This window comes from Eublepharis macularius, chromosome 2 (genome assembly GCF_028583425.1).
Source record: "Eublepharis macularius isolate TG4126 chromosome 2, MPM_Emac_v1.0, whole genome shotgun sequence".
Lineage (NCBI taxonomy): Eukaryota > Metazoa > Chordata > Lepidosauria > Squamata > Eublepharidae > Eublepharis > Eublepharis macularius.
In genome coordinates, this window is record NC_072791.1 from 192,843,082 (window position 1) to 192,868,703 (window position 25,622).

At 45.1% G+C, this 25,622-nt stretch overlaps 1 protein-coding gene across 1 annotated transcript in view; it reads right to left on the minus strand.

Annotated features, from left to right (window-relative positions):
• The window catches only part of KCNH7 (potassium voltage-gated channel subfamily H member 7), a 413,623-nt gene continuing 388,001 nt past the window's right edge, over positions 1-25,622 (minus strand). The window contains exons 13-16 of the mRNA XM_054971836.1: positions 23,271-23,519; positions 18,123-18,291; positions 2,137-2,326; positions 1-362 (exon numbers count right to left, since the gene is read on the minus strand). Coding sequence (XP_054827811.1) covers positions 96-362; positions 2,137-2,326; positions 18,123-18,291; positions 23,271-23,519 — 875 coding nt within the window. The 3' untranslated portion in view covers positions 1-95. The remainder of the gene's footprint in view (positions 363-2,136; positions 2,327-18,122; positions 18,292-23,270; positions 23,520-25,622) is intronic.

The window sequence follows — 25,622 nt, forward strand, 5'->3', positions numbered from 1 at the left end:
TGAGTCAAGTATAGAGGATTTAAATACAAAAAAGGAAAAAAAACCCCAGCCATTAAAAGCACTTACATTTTAGGTGATGTAAGAGTATAAAAGGGTTATTTCCCAGGAAGACCAGGGTCAGAAACATGCCTATGAAGACCCAAGATTCCTATAGAGCTTAGGGAAGAATCTGGCAAAGATGGATGCCTGACTGGGTGGAGGTAAGTCTTACAATGTCGTGGGGGTAGTTCTAAAGGCTGATCGTGCTCTTGTTCCAAAAATGATGCCAGATTATCTTCTGAGGCTGTATTAAGGTGCACTCCACTTGAGAGGGATTCTTTGGATTTCAGTTTTGATTTTTCAAGGTCTAGGAATTCGGGACACTGAGAAAACGAAACAATACAACAACTTAAGTCATTGGGTGTAATTAGGCTTACCATTTGCCCACTTATAGTGGGCAAACTTCTAGGGATTTGTTGCATTCCCCACTGCTGCTTGGAGTGGAGACGGGAGAAAATAAAAAGTATCTGGACTAGTTGCTTGGTGTAGTGGAGAGCCAGCTTGGTGCAGTGGTTAAGAGTGCAGGACTCTAATCTGGAGAACCGGGTTTGATTCCTCACTCCTCCACTTGAAGCCAGCCGGGTGACCTTGGGTCAGTCACAGCTTCTAGCTCTCTCAGCCCCACCCACCTCACAGGGTGTTTTGTTGTGGGGATAATAACAGCATGTTTTGTAAACTGCTCTGAGTGGGTGTTAAGTCATCCTGAAGGGGGGTATATAAATCGAATGTTGTTGTTGCTGTTGTTATTAATATTATTGCTGGTTATATCCAGAAGTGGAAAATCCAGGAATTATCATAGAGTTTTACCGCAGAGTTGTAGTGATTCCTAGAGTTATCACTGTTACTTCAGGGTGACAACTCTAGATGTAGTGGTTAACAGGGACCATATGGCTCCCCACCAAGACTAATCAGAAGTTTGGGGGGGCAAATACATTTGGGATTTTAGGCAATCCCTTCTCCCCATATGCAAGGGCAGCCATCAGAGGAGAATTGTTTTATACTCCTCACCCCACCCTGGGGATAAGTCACCATATTTCCACACAGGCCCTTTAAAAAGTGAATCAAATCTAACATTAAGGAGTTGGCCAGTGACCATCAACCAAAGGAGCCTGATAGAATGACATCCATATTATCATACACATGTATCATAAATGTACCTCTATAAGTAAAGTTGCCTTCTCGAGAGAGCTGTTTTTGTATCCTATTTGTGGTTTGGATGGGGAAGGTATTCAATGATAATGTTATGTACTTGGTGGGCGGAGTGGATTAAAAGTTAAGAACAACTAGGTTAGCATGATGGATAAGGACCGAAGATATCTAGGTTCAAATCCCCGTGCCATTAAGTTCACCAGGTGACCTTGATCCAGTTGCTCTCTTTCAATTTAACCTACCTCACGGAATTGTTGTGAATGAGGAGGAGAGAACCATGTGTGTTCCCTGGAGAAAAGGTGGGATAAAAATGTGATAGTGAAAAAACGGTATCTTAAGAATCCATTGGAAATTTAAAAGTTAAAAGTCTTCCAGTAGGATCCTCGGTATTGTTGTGCCAAAAACATCTGTAGGCCAGAGCTTATGACATCTGTAGAGCTTATGCATCTGATGGTGGTCTCTTATGGCCAAACCCCACACAGTATGTTTGGCCACAATTTGAGGTTCTACCGACTAGACTCACTTTCTCCACAGCCGCATGGCAATGGAGGGGGCCACTTACCCAAGTGCCACAGGTCATTACTTGGACCAGGGCTGTGGCACCAGGCAGAGAAAGCAGTTGAATTGGCCAGCCTGAGGGGGAGGGGGAGCAGAGAGTGCTTTTTGCCCCACAGAACTGCACATGCACCGCCCTATAATGGGGCAAAAGGAGCTATTTTGGATCAGGAAAATGAGAGGGGCGAGCTGTAGCCCTCCTCATCCATCACCACGGTTCCAAATAAAATAGGGCTCTGTGACACTTCAGCTGCCATGTGGCTGAGGGGAAAGCAGATCAACCAAACTCATGGACAAACATATCACATAGGTTGGTCGTTACCCACCAACTTTTTTAGCTTAGTAAGCTACAAGAAATGTCTGATGTTTGTATACCTATCCACAAATGCATACCTGTGAAGGGCTGAAGCTTTTGTCTGTTTTAATGGATGCTACAGGATGAAGACTTTGAACCATCCGGACAGCTGGTCTCTGATAATCTGTACTTGCGGTCACCAAACTATAGGCCGGTGGAATGAGTGCTGGTTGCCTCTGCAGGAGCTGGAGGATGGTTTGAATGTCAGCAGTCATTTGGGATTCGAGTCTGGAAAAATAACAGGAAATCAATAAGTTGTTGCCAAGTAGGCCCCCTCCCCTGCTTTGAAGCCTGCTATGAACTGTGCTAAAGTTTCCTGCGTTGCTGTTTTACTGCTACACCCAAAGACTGCTTTGCACGTGTGTGCTCTGATACACGTGTCAGTTTCCTGCCTGCGTGTCACTTGCCCTGCTGCTGCTATAGACGGTGTAGTTTACTGACTCCATGTTTGGTTAACTGCACAAAGGACTCTCTTTCTGGGCAGCCCTACCCTGACCTGTATCTGGACTTCCTAGTGTGTGTTTGGACTCTGTTACAAGTGTGCCCCGTGCCTGCATTGCCATCTGCCACGGACCGTGCCTGTTTCCTGCTTTGGACTGTGTTTTAAAGTGTTGTTCCCCCTGCCTCCATGGAAGCCTGCCTCATATGGGCCCAAGCCGCTGCTAGCAGCCGGGCGCCTGCCGGGGAAACCTCCAGCGAGCCTGGCTAGGCGCTCCCTGGTCAGTTCCCGCCTGGAGCCTCCCGCGGGTAGGTTGCCGAGCTTGCCCTCGCTACCGGGCAGCCTGCTATCCAGCCCCAGCTATGCCCAGCCGGCATCCATGTTCTCAGGCAGCCAGAAGACCCTGGGAAGAAGACTGCTTTGAGAAGCCATTTCGGCGAAGCGGGCACACCACGTCCGCAGCGAGAGCCCCTCGCCCCGCTCTGCATATCTTAGGAGCCGCCCCGGAGAAGGAACTAAGTGCCGACCATCCCAAGCACTTAGAGAATGCATCTCAAAGAAACCTCCGCATTCCAAAGCTGATGACATCAGGACAAGCCCTGTACGCTGGAACATCCTTTCAGCCCACTTGGATTTCCCCCTCCCTCTTTTGTCCCCTCTTCCTGAGGTGTCACTTATCACAATCTGATTACCAAAGTGGCCCATCCAAGCCATTCAGTAGCCCATTAGAACCTTTGTTTTAAACTGTGAGAACCACCAAGTACAGCACCAGCCCCAGGGTACGTTTTGGGGTATTTAAGCTGGTCTCCCAGACCACTCGGTGCTTAGGCCATTCCTATCCAGACCCCCCCCCTTGCTGCCCGTGGCTTAGGCCATTCCTATCCAGACCCCCCCCCTTGCTGCCCGTGGCCTCGGCCATTCCCTATCCAGACCTCCTTGCTGTCCATCTGTGGTTCCAGTGCTGGCATTGGGCCACCCTCGCTGCTGTGTCTCTGCTTCGCTCCAGGATAAGTGAGTATTTCCCCTATCATAGTTGGGAACCAGCTAATGCGAATGTCTCTGTATTTCCTACTCTGTATTTCTTAGACCTTGTATGTTCTTTGTATGATTGTGCAAGCTAGGCTTACGCCACACCTAATACACGTGTTTGGACCTGACTCATTGTCTGCCTCTTTTTCACTAGAGTGTCTGGAATCAGGACCTCCGTAAACATAGGTTAAGATCCTCGCTTAATATTAATAGTTACAGACTGCTATAGCTAATTCCCCATTATAATAAAGAGCAGTTCTGGTAACAGTTTACTGGTGGAGAATATGCGGGCATAACCCAGTTCGTGTGAATACACGTGAGTCGACACGCGTGTCTTCAGCGAACTGACTTAGAGGAAAATTTTCCAGATCTCAGTGTAAAGAGCGCAATTTAGCTCAGGGAATTAAAAGTGTGAGTGTGTGTGGCTCTAGCGAGCAATTCTATCTTGTGGGTTGGCTTTTCCCCCATTTCCTCCTTCAGCCAGCTTTGGACTACTTGCCTTTTGTGGTGCACCGCGAGGCCCTCCAGCCGTTATAACCGGTGTACTGTGGGTGAGGACCTCTGAACTGGTGAAGTTCCTGGCCACTTTCCGGGCCGCCTAAACGCGTCTATGTGGGTGGGATCCCAGAAGTAGGCTCTATAGATATATATATCCTGAAGCAGCACATATAAAACTCTTTTCCGCCCTCCCCCGTCTCTCCTAAGCCCGTCCAAACCCCCGTTCCTGCCAGCACTTAGGCTTCAATCCCCGCTCCGGAGGAAACGTGAAGGGATCGTTAGTCCGTTTGGTTGTTCAGTCAGTATAGCTTTGGGAATCTAAAGCCAGGTTCCTGAAGCCCTGCGGCAGCCGGCCGCACCGTGCTTAAGAGTTTTAAGTTAGACTCTTGGGCGCCTTTCCGCTTGCGAGTTGTAAGTCAGACTCGTGGGCGCACCTCGTTTGGGAGTCAGTGGGACTCTTGGGCACACTTTTGCTTGGGAGTTGTTAGAACTCTTGAACGCACCTCGCTTGGGAGTACAGTAAGCTTTACTCCTGAGCAATTTTGCTTGGGGACGTGCAGAGGCAGTCCTTGAGCGCTTTTGGTCTTTTGGTCGAGGCTTGGAGACAGTTTAACCGTTTGTCTCTGAGCACGAGGCCTGGGGACACTTTGAGTTTAGTTCTTGGGCTTAGAGAGCTTGAGAGCATTTTGGCTTCTGAGCAGAGGCTTGGGAGCATTTCTGGTTGCCTGAGCAGAGGCTTGGGAGACCCCTTAATTGCGGCTTCTGAGCAGAGGCTTGGGAGCACTTCAGTTTCCGAGCAGAGGCTTGGGAACACTTTCTGGTTTTCTGAGCGCATAGGCTTGGGAGACCCCTGAGCTTTAGCTTCTGAGCAGAGGCTTGGAAGCACTGAGTGTTTTTGGTTCTTGGGCTTAGAGAGCTTGAGAGCACCCTCTGAGCCAGTAAACTTTTCCTGGTCCCGTGGCTTGTAGGCAAGCTTGAAACGGGAATAGGAATTTTCCCCTCTCCCCCAGAGGAGAAGGATTGAGCGTAGGACCCTAAAAATACCCTTGTGAACCTAAAAGTAGGACCTTAAAACCCCCTGGTAAAAACCCTTGAGGACCTGAGGGAAGGATAAACCTCCCAAAGGAACATAGAGAGGAAGAAGTTGTTAAAACCCTTGAGCAGCTTTAATCGCCCCACCCCTGGTGTCGCTGATCCACTCTTTAACCTCCCCGAGATCAGCCTTAAACGAAAGTAAAATGTACCGGGCAAACCCCACCGTGCCCCGCCTGGAGAAGTGGCTAGTTAAGAAGGGAGATTGCCCTTGGGAAGCCGGTTCCTTCAAGGGACCCGACCCACTCCAGATAGTTAGAAGTGCCTTCCAAGATTTTTGTGAGAAGGAGAAACCTAGGTCCAGTAAGAAGGATAGGTATGGAGCCTGGGCACTTTTCACCGCCCTACAGGACAGCGTGTCCCTAATTAATAAGCTACAGGTAGCTCAGGAAGAACAGGAACAGGAGATAGAAAGGCTAAAGAGAGAAAAGAAGGAACATGAGGAAAAAGCTGAGTGGCGCGCCGAACGCGTCAATTTCATACTAGAAAAGCAAGGATTAACTACCGCCCTCCAGGACGCCCAGCACAAGGCTGAAGCGGCCTCCGCTCGTGCCGATATGGCTGAGCATGCAGTAATCGAGGGACAGGAAAGAATCGCTAAGCTAACCCATGCCGCCCAGTTCATGGCAGAGCACAACCACTCCAAGGTAACCTCCGCTGATCATTCCGCTTGTAAGAGGGAGCTAGAGGCCCTGAAGCGACACTTGGGGATGCAACAGGCCGTAATTTCCGCCGTGCACCCCTCAGCCCTCTTGGCCCTCCCCGAAGGTAGTACCGACAACTGGTCACCCCCTTCGCCCCAGTCTGCGGAAGCCCCACAGCCCCTCCACCCAATAGCCACCAAGGAAATTGTATCCATGGACGAGGATGGCAGGAAAACAGACCGGGTCGTTAAAGAAACCCGCAATTGGAGGCCCGATGAGCTCCAAGCCATAGCAGACCGTATGGGACCCCTAAACCGAGACACAGCCATCCAGTGGTTCACCCATGTGACCACCTCCCAGCCCTCCGCTAGTGGTTCCGATGTGGCCCAGCTGGCCCGCCAATGCGCTGCCCCTGAAATAGTCTCGGCCCTTAATGCCTATGTTTCTAATCGAAAGTTAGCCACCCGCAGTCAGTACGGAGCAATTAAAGAAATTTGTGCATTCCTGTGGCCCACCAAGAGTTTGAAAGCCCTGTACATCGCAGAGTCTCAAAAACCTGGAGAGGACCCAGAGGCATATTTAGCCAGAAAGCAGCTTCTTGCTGAGCTAGCAGATGAAGTAGATCTAGATGCAAGCGATGTACCCGACTTTGACGAATTAGAATTCAGGAGAGCAGTCTTAGATGGACTCAATAGTACCACCCGCCTAGCACTGGCAGGAGTGGAGCCCGGGAGCATCTCATGGGGAGACCTGGAAGCTCGCATCAGAAGCATTGCTGGCCTGTTGCGAGAGACCGGCGCCATCCGCCATGTGAAGTCCCCGGCCCCCCATAGGAAAGAGAGTGAGCCCATCAACACAGTCACGTATGCCAACCATGGTCCCCACTCCCAATATCGGCCCCAAGGACATAGCTCGTACTCGGAGCCTAGAGGTGGCATCTTGCGTGGGAGAAGCGGTAGCTTCACTCGGGGCCGCAGCCAGAGGGACTCCCATCCAGGAGTAACCTTTGCGCCCACCCCCAGTCGCTACCCTTCCTCCCCACAGGGACCCTCTGAGCCCTGGAGACCTGCGCTGCCCTCAGCGCCCCCGCCCCCTCGGGCACCTCACCCCTACAATCACCAGGTCTACCCTCCCCCAAGTCAGGCTGACTCCTGGAGACCGCAGCCAAAGGACCATGAGGAGCCCTCTGACCTAGGCGGCCCACCGCCAGCCAGGGACTCACTCCGCTGGGAACTCTGGAAGCGGCTCAAGGATCATGGGGCAGACATGGAGCTCTTCCACCAGCAGCCCACTTCAGTTCTTCTCTCCGCCCTTCTAGACACCCTTGCGAAAGGCCCTCCCCAACATGCACAGCCAGTGGCTACAGTAATAGGAGAGCCACCACCAGCTGGGAACCCCTTTTTCCAATAGGGATGCCCGGGGGTCACACATGCTTCTCCCCACTTAACTGCCCGTGGGAGAAAACCAAAGGTTGAGGCTAGCCTTCGACCTCCGGGAACTAAAAATAGCTTGGAACTTAAAAGAGAGAAGGAAAGATTCCAAAGGGTGATTCGCACCCAGAACCCAGCACCAACTTTGCCAGACACCTCTAAAGGAAATCTGGCAGAGCTGCAAAATAAAATCCATGAGCTCATAAGTGTAAACAGGGAACAGAATTTAAAAATAAATGATCTTAATAAAGAGAATGAGGAATTAAAAGAAAAATTAAATGCTTGCACAATAGAGAAAGAGCAGCTCCACAATAAATTCCTTAGCATGCAGACTTGGCTGGAGAGCCAGAATAATGAAACTGCCTCTTTAAAAACCCTGATGCAAAATCTCCTGGAATCCCAGAGACTCACTGAAGCCAGATTAAAGACTTTAGAGGAACAATCAGTGATTGAATCAGCACCCCGCCCCGCCAAAGGCAGTGAAATGAGTAGTCAGTCACCTTTGCCTCCAATTTCTGCCTCAGCCCCCATGCCCAAGAAGCCAGAATTCACTTTAGCCTCTGAGCATGTGCAGAGTTTAAAAGTAATTCCCCAGGAAATTGTCTTGGCTCCCATAGAGTGCCCCCAGCCAAGCTATACACAGCCCACTGTGACTGTGCCCTCTTGCAATGATCCTGAAGAACAGGTAAACAAAAGTAAAAATGCAGTTCCTTTAAAAGAATTAAATTGCTTTGAGAATCCAGTGCTTGCAACTACACACCAAATAGCTTTCTCTCAGCCTTCCCTGACTAACACCCCTGAAGAAAACCTCATGTTGGGCCTGTGTGGTTTAATAGTGCTTGAGCTAATTCAAAGACATTTGTGTATCTGTTTGCACGTTTTAAAAGGCTCAAGCCCAAAACTTAATGAAAAGGTAGAGCCTCCAGCAGTAAGTGCAGTCAGGAATGTAATAAGGCAAGTGAGCAGACTCCAGAAAGAATCCCAGTTGCTAGCAGCGTCTAAAACAGACTGTTCCCACTCAGCGTTGCACCCCCACCCCTCATTGAAATGGAAAAACTGGCCAGACCAGGATTCTGACCTCCTCCCAGTTCGTCCTTTTGTCCTCTCCCAGGCTGAAGTAAGCCCAAATAAATGTGCTCACTGGTTCCCACTAAGAATTTGGAAGGGATTGGAACCAGGAGTGGAAAAGCCACCTTAAGGAGACTTGAGTTCAAGTCCCTGCAGCCCCCGTCCCTTTTTGTTGTGCAGTCTTAACTTTACGTGTGTGTGAACCTGAAGCCCAGTTCCCTTTTGAAATTAGATGTAAAAAGCCAACTTGGCTTCATATAATCATTTAGTGTTTTTGTTATTTCTTGTCAGTTCTATTCTTTAACTTCATTAGGCGGGCCCCACAGTTGGGACCCTTGGGGGAAACACGGCAACCAAAGCCAAATAGGACCACCACCGAAAGTGATTCTTAATTGGATTTTAAGCCGCATGTTCGGAAAAAAATTGCACAGGCAAAAGAGATTTGCTGTGTGAAAGTGTTTGGAGAGGCTTTAGCCCAAAAGTGAATGCGTTTCCAATATTGGAGACACACCAACAAAGGTGATCTCTGTATTTGAAAACATTTCACCCGCCGTGCTGGTGAAGATCCCGCATCTACGTAGATTCGGGGTCTCACCTGCCAGACCCACGCTTTCACATGATGGTCGGCTTTGGCTTTGAGGGCCGTGCCTCCCCTGGAAAAGGATCCCCAAATAGCCCAACATCCCTCTTTTACTAATGTTCATATTCGTCATGGTGAGTTGCTATACGGCGCCACCACTTAGTACGCTTTAGTGCAAAAGGTAAAAGACCCGCCAGTAGTATGTAAATATGTTACCTCTGGAATATGTTATTGAGGTGCGTTTGCTACGCACAAGGGGCAGCGTGCCTCATTTACATAGCCAGAATCCCCCGCGCCAAGATGACCCCCGAACAACCCAGACCCAGTGGCGCCGGCAGATCTCGGCCGCCTCCGCCGCTTTTCGATAAACGCCGCCGAGTGCCTTCGGCCCCACTTCGGCCCTTTCCGCCAGCAGCCGCCCGCCCCACGTAATCTTTTCCCTTGCCCGTACCGTATAAGGGAAAAGAAGGGGGGGAGACATATTGAAGTTATAGTAAAGCCCTGCCAGGCCTTCCAAGTGAGGGCAGCCCAAAAGTACCCCACACCCGTATGCTTCTTGCTCCTTATACTTTTCTTGCTCAGTGTATTTTTCCTTTCTGCCCGGTGTACCTTTTTTTTAAACCAGAAAATGGGGCCTCCCGAGGGAGTCCCTCCAAAAATTGCTAGTCCTGCAAACATATGACGAAAGCCCATTTTTAGGAAATTAAAGCGAGGGCCCCCGTCTGCAGCAACCCTTATAGTTAATGGAAACCGCTCTTTAGTTTTTTTTTCGTTTTAAAACGGCAAGGCCAGGCCGAGCCGGACCGACAGCTCTCAGCCCGCAAAATAAAAATAGCCCGCCACCGAGCAAGGGGCACCTGAAGGCCACACAGTCTAGGCACCCAGGGACCCCTGGGGCGAGTTTGCATAATCCCGCCTAACGCACAGCCGACCCTTGCTCGACGCAAAGACGTCCCCCCTGAAATATACACGCTTTAGAAAGGAACCTTCGCACAGGAGCTCCCCAGAGCAACAAGCTGGAAGGCTCGCTTAGTGCTCCGGGACTTCTCGTTCGAGCCCCAATCAGTAAGAGTGCTGGCAGAAAAACACCCTTCTTTTTCCCTGCTTTACTTCATTCATTTTGCTGCAAGAAACTCAGGGAACCTGTACTTAAGAGGCAGACCTGACTCATTGTCTGCCTCTTTTTCACTAGAGTGTCTGGAATCGGGACCTCCGTAAACATAGGTTAAGATCCTCGCTTAATATTAATAGTTACAGACTGCTATAGCTAATTCCCCATTATAATAAAGAGCAGTTCTGGTAACAAAGTGTGTTGGCATGAATGACACAAGACACTTGCAATAGCCTTACTTAACGGAGCTGTGAACTGGGATAAACAGGAGAGGGTGTTCTGTGAGATTGGCTTGGATCCTGAATAGTATTTCCGCCGGCACAAGGATGCAGGCCTACAGACTGCAAATTGCTTGCCCCCCCCCCCAGCCATCGAAACCCGAAATGCCCCATGAAATCCTGTTTCCAGGGAATAGGGGACCCCAGGCACAGAAATTCAGGGGGCATTTTGAGCTACGGCAAGAAGAGGAAGGTGGGAGAATCACACTCCATGAGTGCAATCTTTATGCCTGTGGAAACACTAGTCAGGATCCAATCCATTGTATTGTATCCCTACTTTCTTCATAATCTATTTCAGCCATACCGATATACTACATTTCATTTAAGAATCAGGTCAGTACTAGAGGAGTTTTTCTTTTTTTAAAAGTTAGGGGTTTTTTTAGTATGAATGTCACCTTATTTCATGACACATTGGTTTGGATGCAGTGATCCACAGGGACAAGGATCACAGATCTTTCTCTTGTTCCCCTCTCCTCAGCAGTCCTTCCTGACCTGGGAAACTGGATTCCTGCAGTAACATGACCTGCACAGACTAAAAGCAAGTTGGGTGACTGAGCTGAGGAAGAGGAAAGGGGGAAAATCACCTCCATCTTCTGTCAGTAATAATCTGATGATGGAAAAGACAGGAGGGGTGACTTCACTGCCTTCTCCTTAAATTCCATGCTAGAACCAAGGCTGAGTAACTCATTTTGTCAGTTTTGGTGACAAACACAAAAATTTAGATTGATAGATATTGCAACGCATAATGGTCTTATGAGTAAACTAGAACTGGAACAAAAGACACACCAAAAGATTCAATGGCTCCTCTATTTGCAGCTTCAAAGCTTAACAGACAGAATCAACATTAATCAAATAATGAATACCCCTAAAACTGATTTTGAAGAACTATTAAATTCTCAACAATTGTCTTGCAAAGGCCTAATATCCAAAGTTTACAATATTATATTAAATACATGTAACCAAAAGACTCTAAATTATCAAACTAAATGGTCAGATGATTGCAAAACTAATTTAACATCTGAACAATGGCGCAAAATATGGTCTTCAAATTTAAACAACTCTCCAGTAGTTGTTACCAAACTACAAACTTTTAAGATCATAAACAGGTGGTATTTGACGCCTTAAAAACTATCACAAATTTACTCCACTTTATCTCCCCACTGTTGGAAAGGCTGTGGGGAGGTTGGAACATTCTCTCACTGTTGGTGGGAATGCCAACATGTCGTTAATTTTTGGAAGAAAATCCTCACTTCGATTAAAGACCTCACTAACTACACAATCCCTCTAAAGCCTGTATTAATATTTTTGGATCAATGGGACGACCTACTCGTTCCCAAAATAAGAAAGGACCTTATAACAAGCCTGCTAACAGCTGCAAAGAGCATTATTGCAACTTATTGGAAAAGTAATAGTGTTCCAACATTCTGACCGGCATAACAAGATCTGGATCATTTCATTATGGAAAAATTGAGTGATAAAATTGACCAAGCCGAGCACTTTCCCAAAAGCACTAATTTTCAGGATAAATGGTCTCCATTCTTTGAATATCTGGAAAACAGTAATATCTGGGCTGTATCAAAGTTTCACAAATCGGTTTTTGAATTGCTATTATGTAGTTCTTAGAATTTAAGCCTTATCACTGTTACTTTACATTGTATATAGTATTGTTATTTGGTTATTGGTTGTGTTTTAGTTACCAATTGTTACTTGTTAATCTGCGCTATCTTGTAATTCATTGTACGCATTTTATTAATAAAATTATGTTTAATTTAAAAAAAGAAAGAAAGAAAAGACAGGAGGGGTGACTTCACTGCCTTCTCCTTCCTTGGTGCAATTCTCCTATCCCGTGAAGCTATTAGTCTATGGGGGACCTGCAGTTCTGGGAATCGATTTTCCTAAGTCAGAAGGACTGCTGGGAGAAGCAGAAGAGGAGAAAGATTTGCATCCATCAGCACCATTTGTTGAGAGATTGCCAGGACCAATTCATAGCCTGTAAGTTTCTGCTCCAAGACCAAAAGCAAACAGGAACGCTAGATGCAATGAAGCCGCATGCAGTTGCTGCTTCATGTCCCCAGAGAAGGATTTTGTACAGCTAAGATGCATAAAATGCCCCTGTGTGATCTCTGTGTGTGATCAGGAAGTAGAACAGAGGTTCAAACATTTTGCTACCAACATTTTATTATAGGCGTGGAATGAAGAGAATAGCATTTGAAATCACAGCCTTTGCGGCAGCTCCCCTTTAACATTATTAGTTTATAATGGAGGGGGGGTGAGTTAAAGGTCACAAGAGGCTCCACAAGCACAGGACTACAGACCAAATTTTGAACTTCCAGCCAATTCAGATGCTTTCAGGGCTGTTTCCCAAGCCCTCGGCCAAGGAAACTGCTATCCTTTCTTCAGCAATGGCTGTTTCTGCTGCAGTGTGTCTTTATTTGCATCAATAACAGAAATTAAAGAGTTTGACAGCTGTAACTAAGACAAACCAGCCATAGACTGAATATAGCTTGGTACTCATGTACTCCAACTGGCCATATCCCTCAAGGTACTACGGACAAAAAGTCTTTTCCTCCCAACATTTGAGCCTTTAACTGGAGGTACCAGAGACCAACTTATGTATTTTACCTGTGGTTTTAATTGTTTTAATTATGTTTTTCTTGTTGGTTTTAATGGTTTTTAAGATGTGATTTTATTATGTATGTTTTAATTTGTTAGCCATCTTGGTGGCTGTTAGGAGGGCAGGAAGGCAGGGTATACATTTTGTAAAATATACATAAAATAAACCATGTGTTTTACCAGTGAGCTCCAATCCCTTTCCAAAAAAGGACAGGTGCCATTCCAGCTGAGAAAACAGAGACAACAAAGTCTTTGGTCCTCATGCAGGTTTGTACTATGGCATGTGGAGAATGCAGTTCACATCTGTTTGTACCAGAGGTCAGGAAGAAACTTTAAATTCCCTACAGCAATTCTGTCACTGTGACTAATGCAGAAACTAGGTTCACCTGTTTGAGGACAATTCCCTCCCTCCAAAAAAACTCCTAGTTTGCGTATGAATTTGAGATCTCATCTAGCCAAGTACTGTCAAATCTGAGTAGCATCTTTCCTAGACCTGCTACCTGAGATCTCTTTGGGTCAAGCAACAGTCACAAGTCATATCCTGAAACATGCCCAATGCTGCTGCATAAGTCATTCTAGGCTGTGATTGACTCCTAAAGTAGTGATGATTGATGCACAGCCATGACTGTTTTTAATGCATTGTGGTCCCAAGTCAATGCATTCACCTCTTCAGCCTTGATCCACAGTATTACAAATGATCACTTGAAACTGTGGTAGATACATCAGCAATCAGGCAGTAGGCAGATTTCTCTGCATGTGTCCTCCTACCTGCTGTCTTGTAACATATGTTATTTTGCTGAATTTTATTTTACACTGGAAAATGCTATTCAGGATTTATTAGCTCACAGAAACTAAGGGAAGCAAGTTTGCATTTTGGTCAGCTTTAAATTGCTTATTCAAATGAACTGTGTGACGTGCCCAAGAGCACAGAGGAACTAATATAGACCAAATTTGTCAATTCAGGATTACTTTGCCTCTTTGTCATGGCAAAAGTGATGATGCTAATGGAATTCTGGGACAGGGTATAAAATAATGAACGTGCTTCAAAAACAGTCTACTTCTGATCAGTGGAAGCTTAGCTTCCTTGCAAATCTTTTCTGCACCTGTATCCAAGATATATTCCACTTGGGTATGAGAAATAGTGTAGCCCTGCAAGTTTCTGCAGAAAGTTCAACATGTCCTGGGTAGCTGCCAAAGGGGGACATCAAAGGGCAGGGCTTACTTGTACACCGGTTATGTTCTCTTGGAACCTTGACTGTTGCTTTATTTTTCTTTCAAGGAATGAACCATTTATACTATGTCCATCTGATTGTGATGATCCGAATGGTATGAGTTACAAGAAATTAGATTTTTTGAGAGATCTGTTAGAAATTAATTTCTACCTGGAATGTCTTTAGCCATGTTTATGATGTTCTTGCTGCCCAAGTTATAATGAAGTTGCTTGTAAAATGCCTAAACCACATCAAAAGCGTACTTGTTCTGTTTTCACCCATGTGTCCTTTGATATTGTTTTCACCCATGTGTCCTTTGATATTGACTGTACTTTTGTTTACGTTTTAAAATGTTAAGGGTTTTTTTTTTATTTAATGGCAGAGGCAAGTTAAGTTTCCATACAAAGACCACAGGTAATTTTTTTTGTATGTTGCAAACACAATCCTATTGGAGCATCTACAATCAAATATCATTGCCTAGTGATTATATTGATGATAAACTAAATGAGGCAATCTGTAATCACTGGAATCAGTTCACAACTTCCTATTCAGTCTCTCCCCTATTCATTCCAAGACAGTGATTCTAGATGTACTGGGCTTTTGAGATCCAGAGTCATCTTTCACAGGTTTATGAGGGCTTTTTGAGCAGAGGCTATCAAAGCAGGGTTTACATGTGTGGAAGTCCTGGCACCCACAGAAAGATTAGTTTCCATCATGTCTGCTGCAAATGTGGCTTAAGGCAAAATTGGTCTAAATGATGAGTTGTGCTGTTTTTCACTCCATCTCTGTTGATTCCATCTCAACAAGATGTCATTTGGATTATGGAGGAGCCCAGACATGTCTTTCAACAACCATGAAAATCTAGGAAATCTTTTGGCAAATAAAGGTCCTAAGAAGTGTAAAGCGCTTATCATCCTAACACATAAAAGGCAAACCATATTGCCGATGACTCACTTTTTATCCCCATGCATGCGCAGTACATGGGGATAGGAAGTGAGTGGGGGCAAAACGGTTTGCCTCCCCGCTGCTTCCTCGGGGCCTCCAGAGGCCTGGAAAAGCCCAGTGCGGCTGCAGGAAGACGTGACGCTGTGGCCCCAGGCCTTCCCACCACTTTGGAGCCCGTTGTGGCCCTGCCTAGTAGCCCACTGCAGCATGAGGCTGCCTGGCCTGCTGCGATGTGGGCCGGCCTTGCCCAGTGGCCCAGCCTGCTGCGGAAAGGCCAAGCATGGTTGCGGGAAGACATGGAGCTGTGGCCCTGGGCCCTCCCGTTGCTTCAGGGCCTGGTACGGCCCAGCCCAATGGCCCATTGTGGCACAGGGCTGCCCAGCCCAGTGGCCCGCTGCAGCGTGGGGCTGCCTGGCACGGGAGCCCGGTGCGGCCCGCTGCAGCTTGGTCTGATGGCCTGCTATGGTGGGGGGCTGCCCAGACTGCTGTGATGCGGGCTGGACTGCAACCTGGCCCAGCAGCCCTCCTGCTGCGCTGTGGGATGGCCTGGCCTGCTGCGGCACAGGACTGCCCAGCCCAGCAGCCTACTGCAGCGCAGGATTGCCTGGCCCTGCAGCCCACTGTGGCATGAGGCTGCCTGGCCTGGTGGCCTGCTGTGGCCCGGCCCAGTGGCCCGCTGCAGCCCAGTCTGCTGTGGCATGGAGTGGCCCAGCCCGGCACCTGCTGCTAGAGCCTGTTGTATTCTGGCACTAGTTATTATATATTCTTTCTGGGTAGGAAGTGTTCCATTCAGAAAGTACATATTGGGACGATCGTTTAGTCAACTATGAGGGGGGTTATGTATGAAGGTCCAAATCAATCAAATCCTAATATAATTATTGTATTATCAAACTGCCAACCTTCCCTCCCAAAACCCAGCAGCAAATTATTGGAAGGAAAGGGAAAGAAATTGCAGTGGGCTCCCACTGACATTGAATGGCTATAGATACAGCCCAAACAACAGGTGCTTGGTCTTCTGAACCATGTGGAACATAGTGCCACAGTATACAGTGGTGACCGATAGTTTTAATAGGGAATTACAGAAATGCATGGAGGAAAGGTTCATCAATGGCTACCAGCAGTAATGGTGAAATGGGCCCTATTTGTTCAGAGGCAGTATACCCTTTAGATCAGTTGCTAGGGGGAGCAATAACAGGAGTCATTTTGACTTCTGCACCCTGATTATAGATGTTTAAGGGGTATTGGCTGATCGTTGTGAGAAACAGCATGACAGACTAGATGGTCTGATCCAATATGGCTCTTCTTATGTTCTTATTAATTTTAGACTGACTAAAATGAAGAACAATCACAGACAAATGCAGTTACCATCTAGTGAAAATTCACAGGGGAATGCATCCTTCATTAAAGGGAAGGTGACTGTTTCCTTACCAATTCAGTTAGGCACCTGTTGGGAAGAGAGATAACTTTCCCAGAGGAGGCAGAGGTTAACAGCAGCCTCTTTCTTCTTTGGTACAATATTGCTGGCTGAACCATTTGTTGCCCTGGGGTACCATTTTCAAAAACTGCTTAAGAGACATGATATTTGTTTACTAGAAACTAGGATTGTCAGTACTGATTCAGGCAAAATGATTTTACGGGGATTTAAGGCTCGGTCTCTTTCCAGATAATAAATTGGAGGAAGAAGGCAGACCTGCTGCTGGCCTTGCTGATTTTATTAATCTAGGACTGAAATAGATGTGTGAACAAATCAAGTCTGAGTTATGTTATTTCCTGAAAATTAGGGTGTGGGTTGAAGAGGTTTCCTCTCTTTTGATAGTTAACACCAGATGCATCCCCAAGGAATATGAAGTTTTATATAGAATTAGTCTGGAACAAATTGTATTGTACTATTGAGTTACTGGACTGCAGAAATATCGATTCTATAATTCCTTTGGCAGATGATTTTTACACATGTATGGGCAGTGACAATAATGTACAAGCAGATATACTGGGTCTGGAGGAAGATGCTTTTGTCTTTTGTCCTCCCTAAGATTTGAGAGATGGTGAAATTAATCTTCCTGGTTTTCTGCTAGCAAAGACCCTTTTCAAATTTAAGCTTCCATTGTTACTTGAAGGATAAAGATAAATATGGTGGTGTTTCTTTCGTTACTACTTCGGGGGTGAGTGTGGTAGATTATACCTGTTTTCTATCATCCAGGAGAGTGTAATTGATCAAATTTCAGGAAAATCTGGTTTTAAAAAGGTAAAGTTACAGAATTTTTTAAAAGCTACCTTGATGTTGCTGGTACAGCAAGTTTCCAGTTATTTTTTTACACAAGCAAGTCATACCTTAAATATTGTCTTTTTCCATTTTAAATGCTGTCAAAAAGTCACAAATATAACAACAACAACAACAACAACATTCGATTTATATACTGCCCTTCAGGGCAACTTAACGCCCACTCAGAGAGGTTTACAAAATTTGTCATTATTATCCCCACAACAATATTCCAATATTCTTGCCCTAAATGAGCTGATAAAAATCCACTACATATTTAGGAGGGTTCACCTATTTAAAGTGTTTGTTGTTGAAGTGTGGGAGAATTATCAGCACAAACATAGCCTGGGAAGTAAGCCTTATCTGAAGAATGTGTTGTTAAAAGGTCAATAGTTATTCTGTGCCTAGAAAAACATGGAAAAGGCAGCCTTGGCCACAACAGCACAACTACTACAGTACTATAGTAGTAGTATCTAGTGAGTAATTTTATGTAGATGTTATGTTATGGAGGGGAGTTTTATTAAGAGGATAATATTTATTAGTTTGCATCCAACCAACTGGTAGCGTAGCTCCATCAGTGGAATGGAATGTTCTCACCTCCCCATTCCACTGTTTCCCTGAAACGTTGCCCCTGGAGTTCAGAAAATTCCAAGGACAAACAGTGTAGAAGATACTGTTTGGGTCTGTAGGAGGAAGGGTGAATCAGTAAAAATTCCCCCTAGTGCCTCCAAAAATGTACTGAATACTAGAAAGTGATATATAAATGTTATGAGTTATCAGACATGTTCAAGGTCCACCATTAACCTTTCCTTTGTGTACTTTTGTTTACCTGTTGAGCTGCTCTTGAAGTAAATCTAGCCTCTGTTCCACTTCTCCATAGTTGATCTCACTGTCTGTTTCAGAGACACCCCAGGTGACATGAGGCAAAACTGATTGACTGGATGACTCCTGGTGATTTATGCTGTGATCCTCCTCCCATATTCTTCTGTCACTAATATCTGTCAAGATAATAAAGAATGAAGGTCAGCAAAACACTAATGTTGTTTGAATGAAAGGGTAAACATGGGAGAGAACTATGTTAGGGAAAGTCTACCCAAGTGCTTTTGGTTGTTTATCATGCTTTCAAACCATCTATGGCACAAGCCTGAGATGAAGAGACATTGATCAGGTAGCCTGGGTTGACCACAGGCTGTGCAAGAGAAAATCATGCTCTGATCATAAAGACCCTGCCCAAGAGAATGAATGTAGGGTAAAATTTAGAACCTGCATAGTTTTGAATACATTTAGTCTAAAATATATTGGCTTTAAGCTTGGAGCTCACTGGCATCAGGTTTTTGCAGCATTGAGGGAGAACCATCTCAAAGATGTTCTTCTGCATTAGGCGCAGCATGTGCATTGCAAAAGGTTCCCAAAAGTGACTGCGGTGCCACCTTGCACAAGCCCCTCCCCCCAAAGGAGCTTTTAAGACATGATTCCCCCCCACCCCTGTCTTGCATATGTGACATATTACCAGCATCTGAGAAGAAAGATGTCTCGTTAAATCCACGCTTAATAATGGTGCAAAATTACTTGAATCGTTTCTATAATGAAATACAAATTATCTTTGAATGTGTTTACTTACACTCTTCCCTTAGCTGTAGTATGGAGATCACTTGAACACGAGAGTATTTAAATCTCCCTTCCCCGCCCCACAATGAAGGTTCCAATTCAAATAATATTTTCCTGGGAGTAAGTCCCACTGAATAAAATGAGGTTACTTCTGACTAGACCTGGTTAAGATTGCTCCTGTCATCATGAGTCTGCAGTCTTGGAAGGTTACACCAACACTACCCACAGACACTACCTACTGCAACAAACCAGGGTTCCTAACCTCCAGGTGGGGTCTGGAGATCTCCTGGAATTCCAACCAATTTCCAGACTATGGAGATCAGTTCCCCTGGAGAAAATGGCTGCTTTGGAGGGTAGACCCTATGGCATTATACCCCACTGAAGTCCCTCTTCTCCCCAAACCCTGATCTCCCAAGCTCCACTCTCAAATCTCCAAGAATTTCACATGCCATAACTAGCAAGACTAGAACAAACATTTGTGGAATAAAGTAACATTTGATTTGTGGAATATCTAAACTAACATTTGATAACTATGCTCTTGAGTTCTTAATGCACAACCAGCTAAAATGAAGTTTAAAAATTCACAGCTAAATTGACGCCACACTTGGCCATAGGTAGGGTTATCAGCCTACAAAGTGGGACCTGTAGATCTCCCAAAGTTACAAGTGATCTCCAGACTATGGGAGTGGGGTGGGGGGATCAATTCCCTTGGAGATTATGACAGCTTTGAATGGTGAATTCTGTGGCATCACATCCCTGCTAAGCTACCACCTCTCCCCAGACTCTGCCCCCCTATCCCATAAAGTTTTTTTAGAGAGTTGCCCCAGTGCAATTATGTCATTTCCAGTTTTGCGCAGGAAGTCACGTTGCATATCAGTGAGCTCCCGCCCCCTTTCTCCCCTTTCCTACTTCAGCCTGTAAAGTAGTGGTGGGGAACAAGGGCTGATAACAGAAAGGGGCCCTGGCCACAAACCATACTTTAACAAAAGAGCCCTTATCGGCAGGCATTTCAATAACTTACACTCAGAACAACAACCTTCCTTTACGTATTAACAGGGCAATGTATCTCCCCTCTTCTCAGGAAGGTGTGTGAGCGCCATGCCACGTTATGCTAAATTAAAGTATCATTATATGGCTGGATAATAATTCTTTTAAGTGCACAGCCCATTAAAATGGCTCTCATAGTGATCCCATGGGGCTTGCACACGAGCAGTCCTTGGCGAATTAGGCTTTCAATCTCAGATACATGATGACAGCATCTTACAGTTAATCTTAGTGAAAGAAATAATGGCCAGCCATAAATCAATCCCATGCTATTTTACTCATTCTCAGTGGTTTTTATGAACTGCCTTTGATGTGTGACACCAAGTATGTCTAGCTATCTATCACAGGAATTTGTGCTAAGAGTGTAGTATGAAATTTTCCAACAGGTGGAGCAACAAAGCTATCATTACTTTGATTCGGAGCAATCAAGGTTCACATTTTCAAAGGTGGCTGCTAATTTTAGATACTGAAAAAGGAAAGAGGCAAAGTAAAGAGACACTTTGGAAAATGTTGTTTGAGCAGTGTAGCGATGGTAAAGCAGATTAAGCCTGAACCCCAGAGTTACCAACTGCCTGGAGAAAAAAATGTCCTGCCCCATTAATAGAGGTTTAACAAGATGTCATTTACCAGATGATATTATTTACCGTCATGCCACAAAAAGCTTCAGGAAGCCACTTCCAAAAATTAACCTTTTATTAAAAGGAAAGGACATTTTTCTCCAGGCCTATTGGCAATCCAACTGAACTAGTGGTTTCTGCTTAATACAACTGCAGTTTTGCATTTGAGTCTCAGTGAGAAAGGCAGACTATAATGAATGTAAATAAGTAAATAAAAATAAATAAATTTAGATTTGGAAGTCAAGGGTCCAGCATTTTATGATTCTGAGACTGCTGTCCTAAAGACATTCATTTTGGAAGTAAGCCCCATTGAATAACATGGAACTTGCTTCTGAGTAAATCTGCATAGGCTTGCTCCCTGAGGCTATTAGGAAGGTGGAAGTGATATTGTAGAGGTCAACTGCTCATTCCCCGCCCCCCCCTCTATTAGAGAACAAGTGATTCTACAGAGAGATAACCATGGTTTGTTTTCCTTAGCTGAGTTGAGGGCTACATCAGAATGGTAAAAAAACCCTAGTAAGACTGATTCCTCACAAGCTGGAGGAATCAGAAGATATCTGAAGAAGTGAGCTGGTTCATGAAAGCTCATACCCTACCATTAATTTTGTTACTCTTATAGGTGCTACTGGACTCTTGCTCTTTTCTATTGCTATAGACAAACACAGCTACCCATCTTGATCTATCTCCGTGGAAAAATGGTACATCTACCCAGAGGAAACCATGGTTCAGACACATTTTCATCATCTCTACTTACTAAGGGACGAGCGAGACTTATGGTCCCACCCAGACACATTCTGTGCGGGTAGAGTGCAACCTGTTTCACTGTATGTTTGAGACCTTAATTTGGGAGACCCGGATTCGAATCCCTACTCTGCCCAGGAAGCTTGCTGGGTGATCTTGGACCAGTCACACACTCTCAGCCTCACACACCTCATGGAGTTGTTGTGAGGATAAAGGGGAGGAGGGGAGAATGTGGTAGACTACTTTGGGTTCCCATTGGCGAGAAAAATAAGGTATAAATCAAGTAAATAAAGAAACTAGGATTAAGGCAACAAACAATGGTTAGCGCAAATCATGTTTAAGTATTATTTCTGAACTGAGTCAATGTAGCCTATTGGCTAAGGAACTGAACAATAACACAGGAAATTCATGGTTCAAATCTCACCTCAACTAGGAACTCCTTGATGGTCTTGGGAACGCTATTTGCCATCAGATCCAGTCCCCTATCTACAACATCAGGATAATAATACTGACTCTGCATGGTTGTTGTAAGAATTACTGGGATAATATGAGCTTTGAACACTCGAAATCACTAAACAAATAGTATTGCTAATATTAACCAAGTCTTGCGGATTTGGGGGGAGGGGGCATTTGAAATACAGTCCGGTGACATTATCCCCCTTCAGGGAGGCCAGCATCACTGCAACAGGCACTGCAGTTTGAGTGTCATGGAGGATGAAAAACACAGGCCTTCCCAATGCTCAGGGTAGTTCTGGAACTCTATTGAAAGTTTTTTTTAAAAAAAAACATTTTCTAGTACATGAAAGGACAGGCACTTACACGTTTGTACTTGCAGCCTATTTTTTAAAAAGCCCAAATGAACAAGTAGCACAAGGCCATGTCCCTTTTTTGCAATGCTCCTTCATTCAAGATCTTTTTTTCAATCAAAGTTTCTCTTACAGGAATAGTATCAAGCTATGAATGTTACGTAAGAACTGGTATCGCCCTAATGTTGAGGGAGATGCTACTGCTGTTGTTCTTCAAGAATGATTTCCCCAAGGTCAATGGATCTCTGCCATCATATCCCTGCCTTTCCTCTCCATTTTTCAACTTCTCCGGCATTATTAGCGGACGACAGATTCTGGGTGTGCAGCAAGGCCCAATTCACACATTAATGGTATAGTATTGTTGCTGCCTTCTCAAGTTCATGTTGTACTAGTGACTCTGAAAGGCTAAATTGTTTGGCACAAGCAGGTTATATGGGATGTTTCCATCTCTGTGTTACTCTTTGTCACAGGCCAGCATCACTTACTGGCATGATTTCCTCATTCTTCTGCATGACTGGGGAACGGCAACCAAGCCATACCAGTCAAGAATGAAGCAGGCTGAACTGATCGCTATGTCTTAATCTAGAAAGAAACTTTCTGCCAGGCAGACAGCTGAAGGACTTAGAGAAGTTTTGCCTGTTCTTGTAACATATGGGCTGACTTGTGTCTGTTTGGCTGGTGTTTTGGGCTGGTGCATGTTTGCTCTCTGCTTGTACTACTGCATAAACAGCATAAACTGCATTTTGTGCATTGATCTACAGAAGATTCTTATGTGGACAATTCTGTTCTAGAGTAGGAATGGCCGGTCTTTTGGTTATTTTTTGCCCACATAATGCATAGGCAATCAGTCTTTTCAGCAATTTCTCTTAAACTAGACAGATTCCATTAAAGAGAATTAAAAAACATACAAGATTGACAACACAATAGAACAAAAAAAGTACAGTAAGGATGCTATTAAAACACACAGAAACACAGATGTCATGAATCAATCATGCCTTTTGGAAGGAATAATTGCTTAGAGGAATTACCTACCGGCATGGTTTTATTTGAACAGAAGGAATATTCTAACACAAACATTTCAGTGCTTGCTGTTAAAAGCGCACCGCTGTATTATTTTTTTTACATAGGTCCTTAACCGTGAATATGTTGTGCATAGATTACCTTTGCAAGAATGACTTCTCTTTTCCATTTGGATTCTTTCTGTGACATGCACCATCTCTTCAAAATCTAGCACTGCTGCCTTGCCCATTACCGGTGGGTAGCCGATGATCCCGGAGAACAAGGGTTTCTGCTCATCATCAATGGATGACACAAAAGAAGATGACTGGCTTCTCTTTTCTTCAAAATGTTTCTTGCTGCCCTGATAATGTCTTATGTTATCCGCTGATTCCCTGTCCTCTTTGTCGTAGTCTGTTAAAATAGAAATCTTTACAGTCAGTACCATGCCACTTATTCTGGTCTTTGAAGATGCAGGAAAGAAGATGAGATCATTTAGCAAATTGACTCTCTGCTACTTTAATATCTTGTTCCAGAGAGAAGCTGTGCCTGTTTCCTTCAGTCAATCCTGCAATTCACCTCTACAGTGGTTGTATGTGGCACCCCTGAGTTTTAAGATAAAAACAAAACAGAAACAACCACTGTGTACAAATAAATACTTGAAATGAGGATGGGCAGCAGATGTATTCCTCCCTTTAATAGTACTTTGTGCAGGCTTTGAACTGAAATGTCAAGATATTTTTGCACAGAAGATTTATTTATGGTATGTTTTACTATGGGAGTCTCAATGCTCGTTTGTAGTAATATCCTGGGAGAATTGCTCCATCTGCTTAACATTCTTTATTAGTCTACACAATTCTGCTATATGTGGGGGATGTACAGGAATCTAGGCAGTTCCAATGTTGATTTTGGAATATGATACTAGTTATACGTCATTTAACCAGATCATATGTGTATTTTACTTGGAAGTAAACCCCTCTTCATTCAATAGGATTTCCTCCTAACTAAGAATGAATAGGGCTACAGGCCTTAGATATGAGGTTTTATCATATCATATGGCTGGGACAGCAGCTAGCTGGTCCAAGCCTTATGTGGCTATCTCACAATGACAAAAAGCTCCAAACAGGTCCTCAGGTTATATAAACTCCCAGAGAGGTTGCATTCCTGTGCTTGCTGTAAAAGTGTCAAGATTTCAGATGGGGCCATCTGGCCTCTTACGTGGATAGGGGAAGCAACTGATGAGAGACCAGCTTTTTTCAGAATCAATCTTCTTTTCTTTCGGAAAATCCCACACAATCTGAGAAAATGACCGAGCCAAAGAACCTTAGCTGGAAGTTATATTATATTCTCCTGGGTGTGCTGAACTGGAAGACTGCATTCTATATTGTTATATAGTCTGATGAAATAGGAATTTCACTGCCTACAAAAAGCTAATGACCCGAGGTACATCACAAAGATGGAAGAAACGAATAGCAGGTTTGTGTCTGTATGTATATCACTTGATTTCTCTATATCATAACTGTATGACATCTGTATACCACTCTATACCATCACCATGAGGTGAGGCCATGGCTCAGTGGTGGAGCATCTGTTTGCCATGAAGAAGGTCTGAGGTTCAATCCCCATTGTCTCCGGATAAAAAGGTCAAGTAGGTGATGTGCAAGACCTCTAACTGAGGCCATGGAGAAACTATGTTGACTGCAAGGCCAAGTGATGGCTTAGATGTACAATGGGGTCATCACAGATCATACACACAACTCCCACATCCTCTCATTATATCTTCTGAAAGAGCAATGTTCTTTCATAGAGAACTCTCAGCTTCGGGTGCCAGTTATCTGTTACATACAGAAGAAGCTGCCGTTGATCTACCAAGGCCAGTACTGTCTACTCTGTCTGGCTGTAGCTCTCCAGGATTTCGAGCAGAAGGCTTCCAAAGCATAACAGGCAGTGTAGTGTATTGGTAAGAATGTCAGACTAGGAGGCAAAACAGATGAGATGCCTGATGTGTGGAGGCCACTCGTCAGTTTCCCGCAAATTTCCATGGGAAATGTAGTGAGAACGAACCTCTGTCAGAGAGAAGAGAAAGAATCCCCCCTCTCCCTGGCAGAGGTTCCTTCTCTCGGCGTCTCGTCTCGTCTGCTCAGCTCCCTCTCGCCACTGCCAGTGTGCTCCCCTTGCCTGGAATCAAAGCACGCTGGTGGCAGTGAGATGGACAGGGAGCCGATCTCACAGGAAGCTCCCTCTCCTTCTCACTGCTGCCAGCGTGCTTGGTTCCCGAGTGCATTTCGGAGAGCAAGGGGAGCATGCTTCCTCTCGCTGCTGCCAGCACTCTCCCTTTGCTCTTCTAAATGCACTTGGGAGCCAAGCATGCTGGCAGCGGTGAGGGAGCTGAGCAGACTACATGAGATGCCCAGAGAAAGAATCTCTGCCAGGGAGCGGGGGGATTCTCCCTCTTTCTCACTACATTTCCTGTGGAAACGTGCGGGAAACTGATGAGTGTCCTCCACGTGTCAGGCG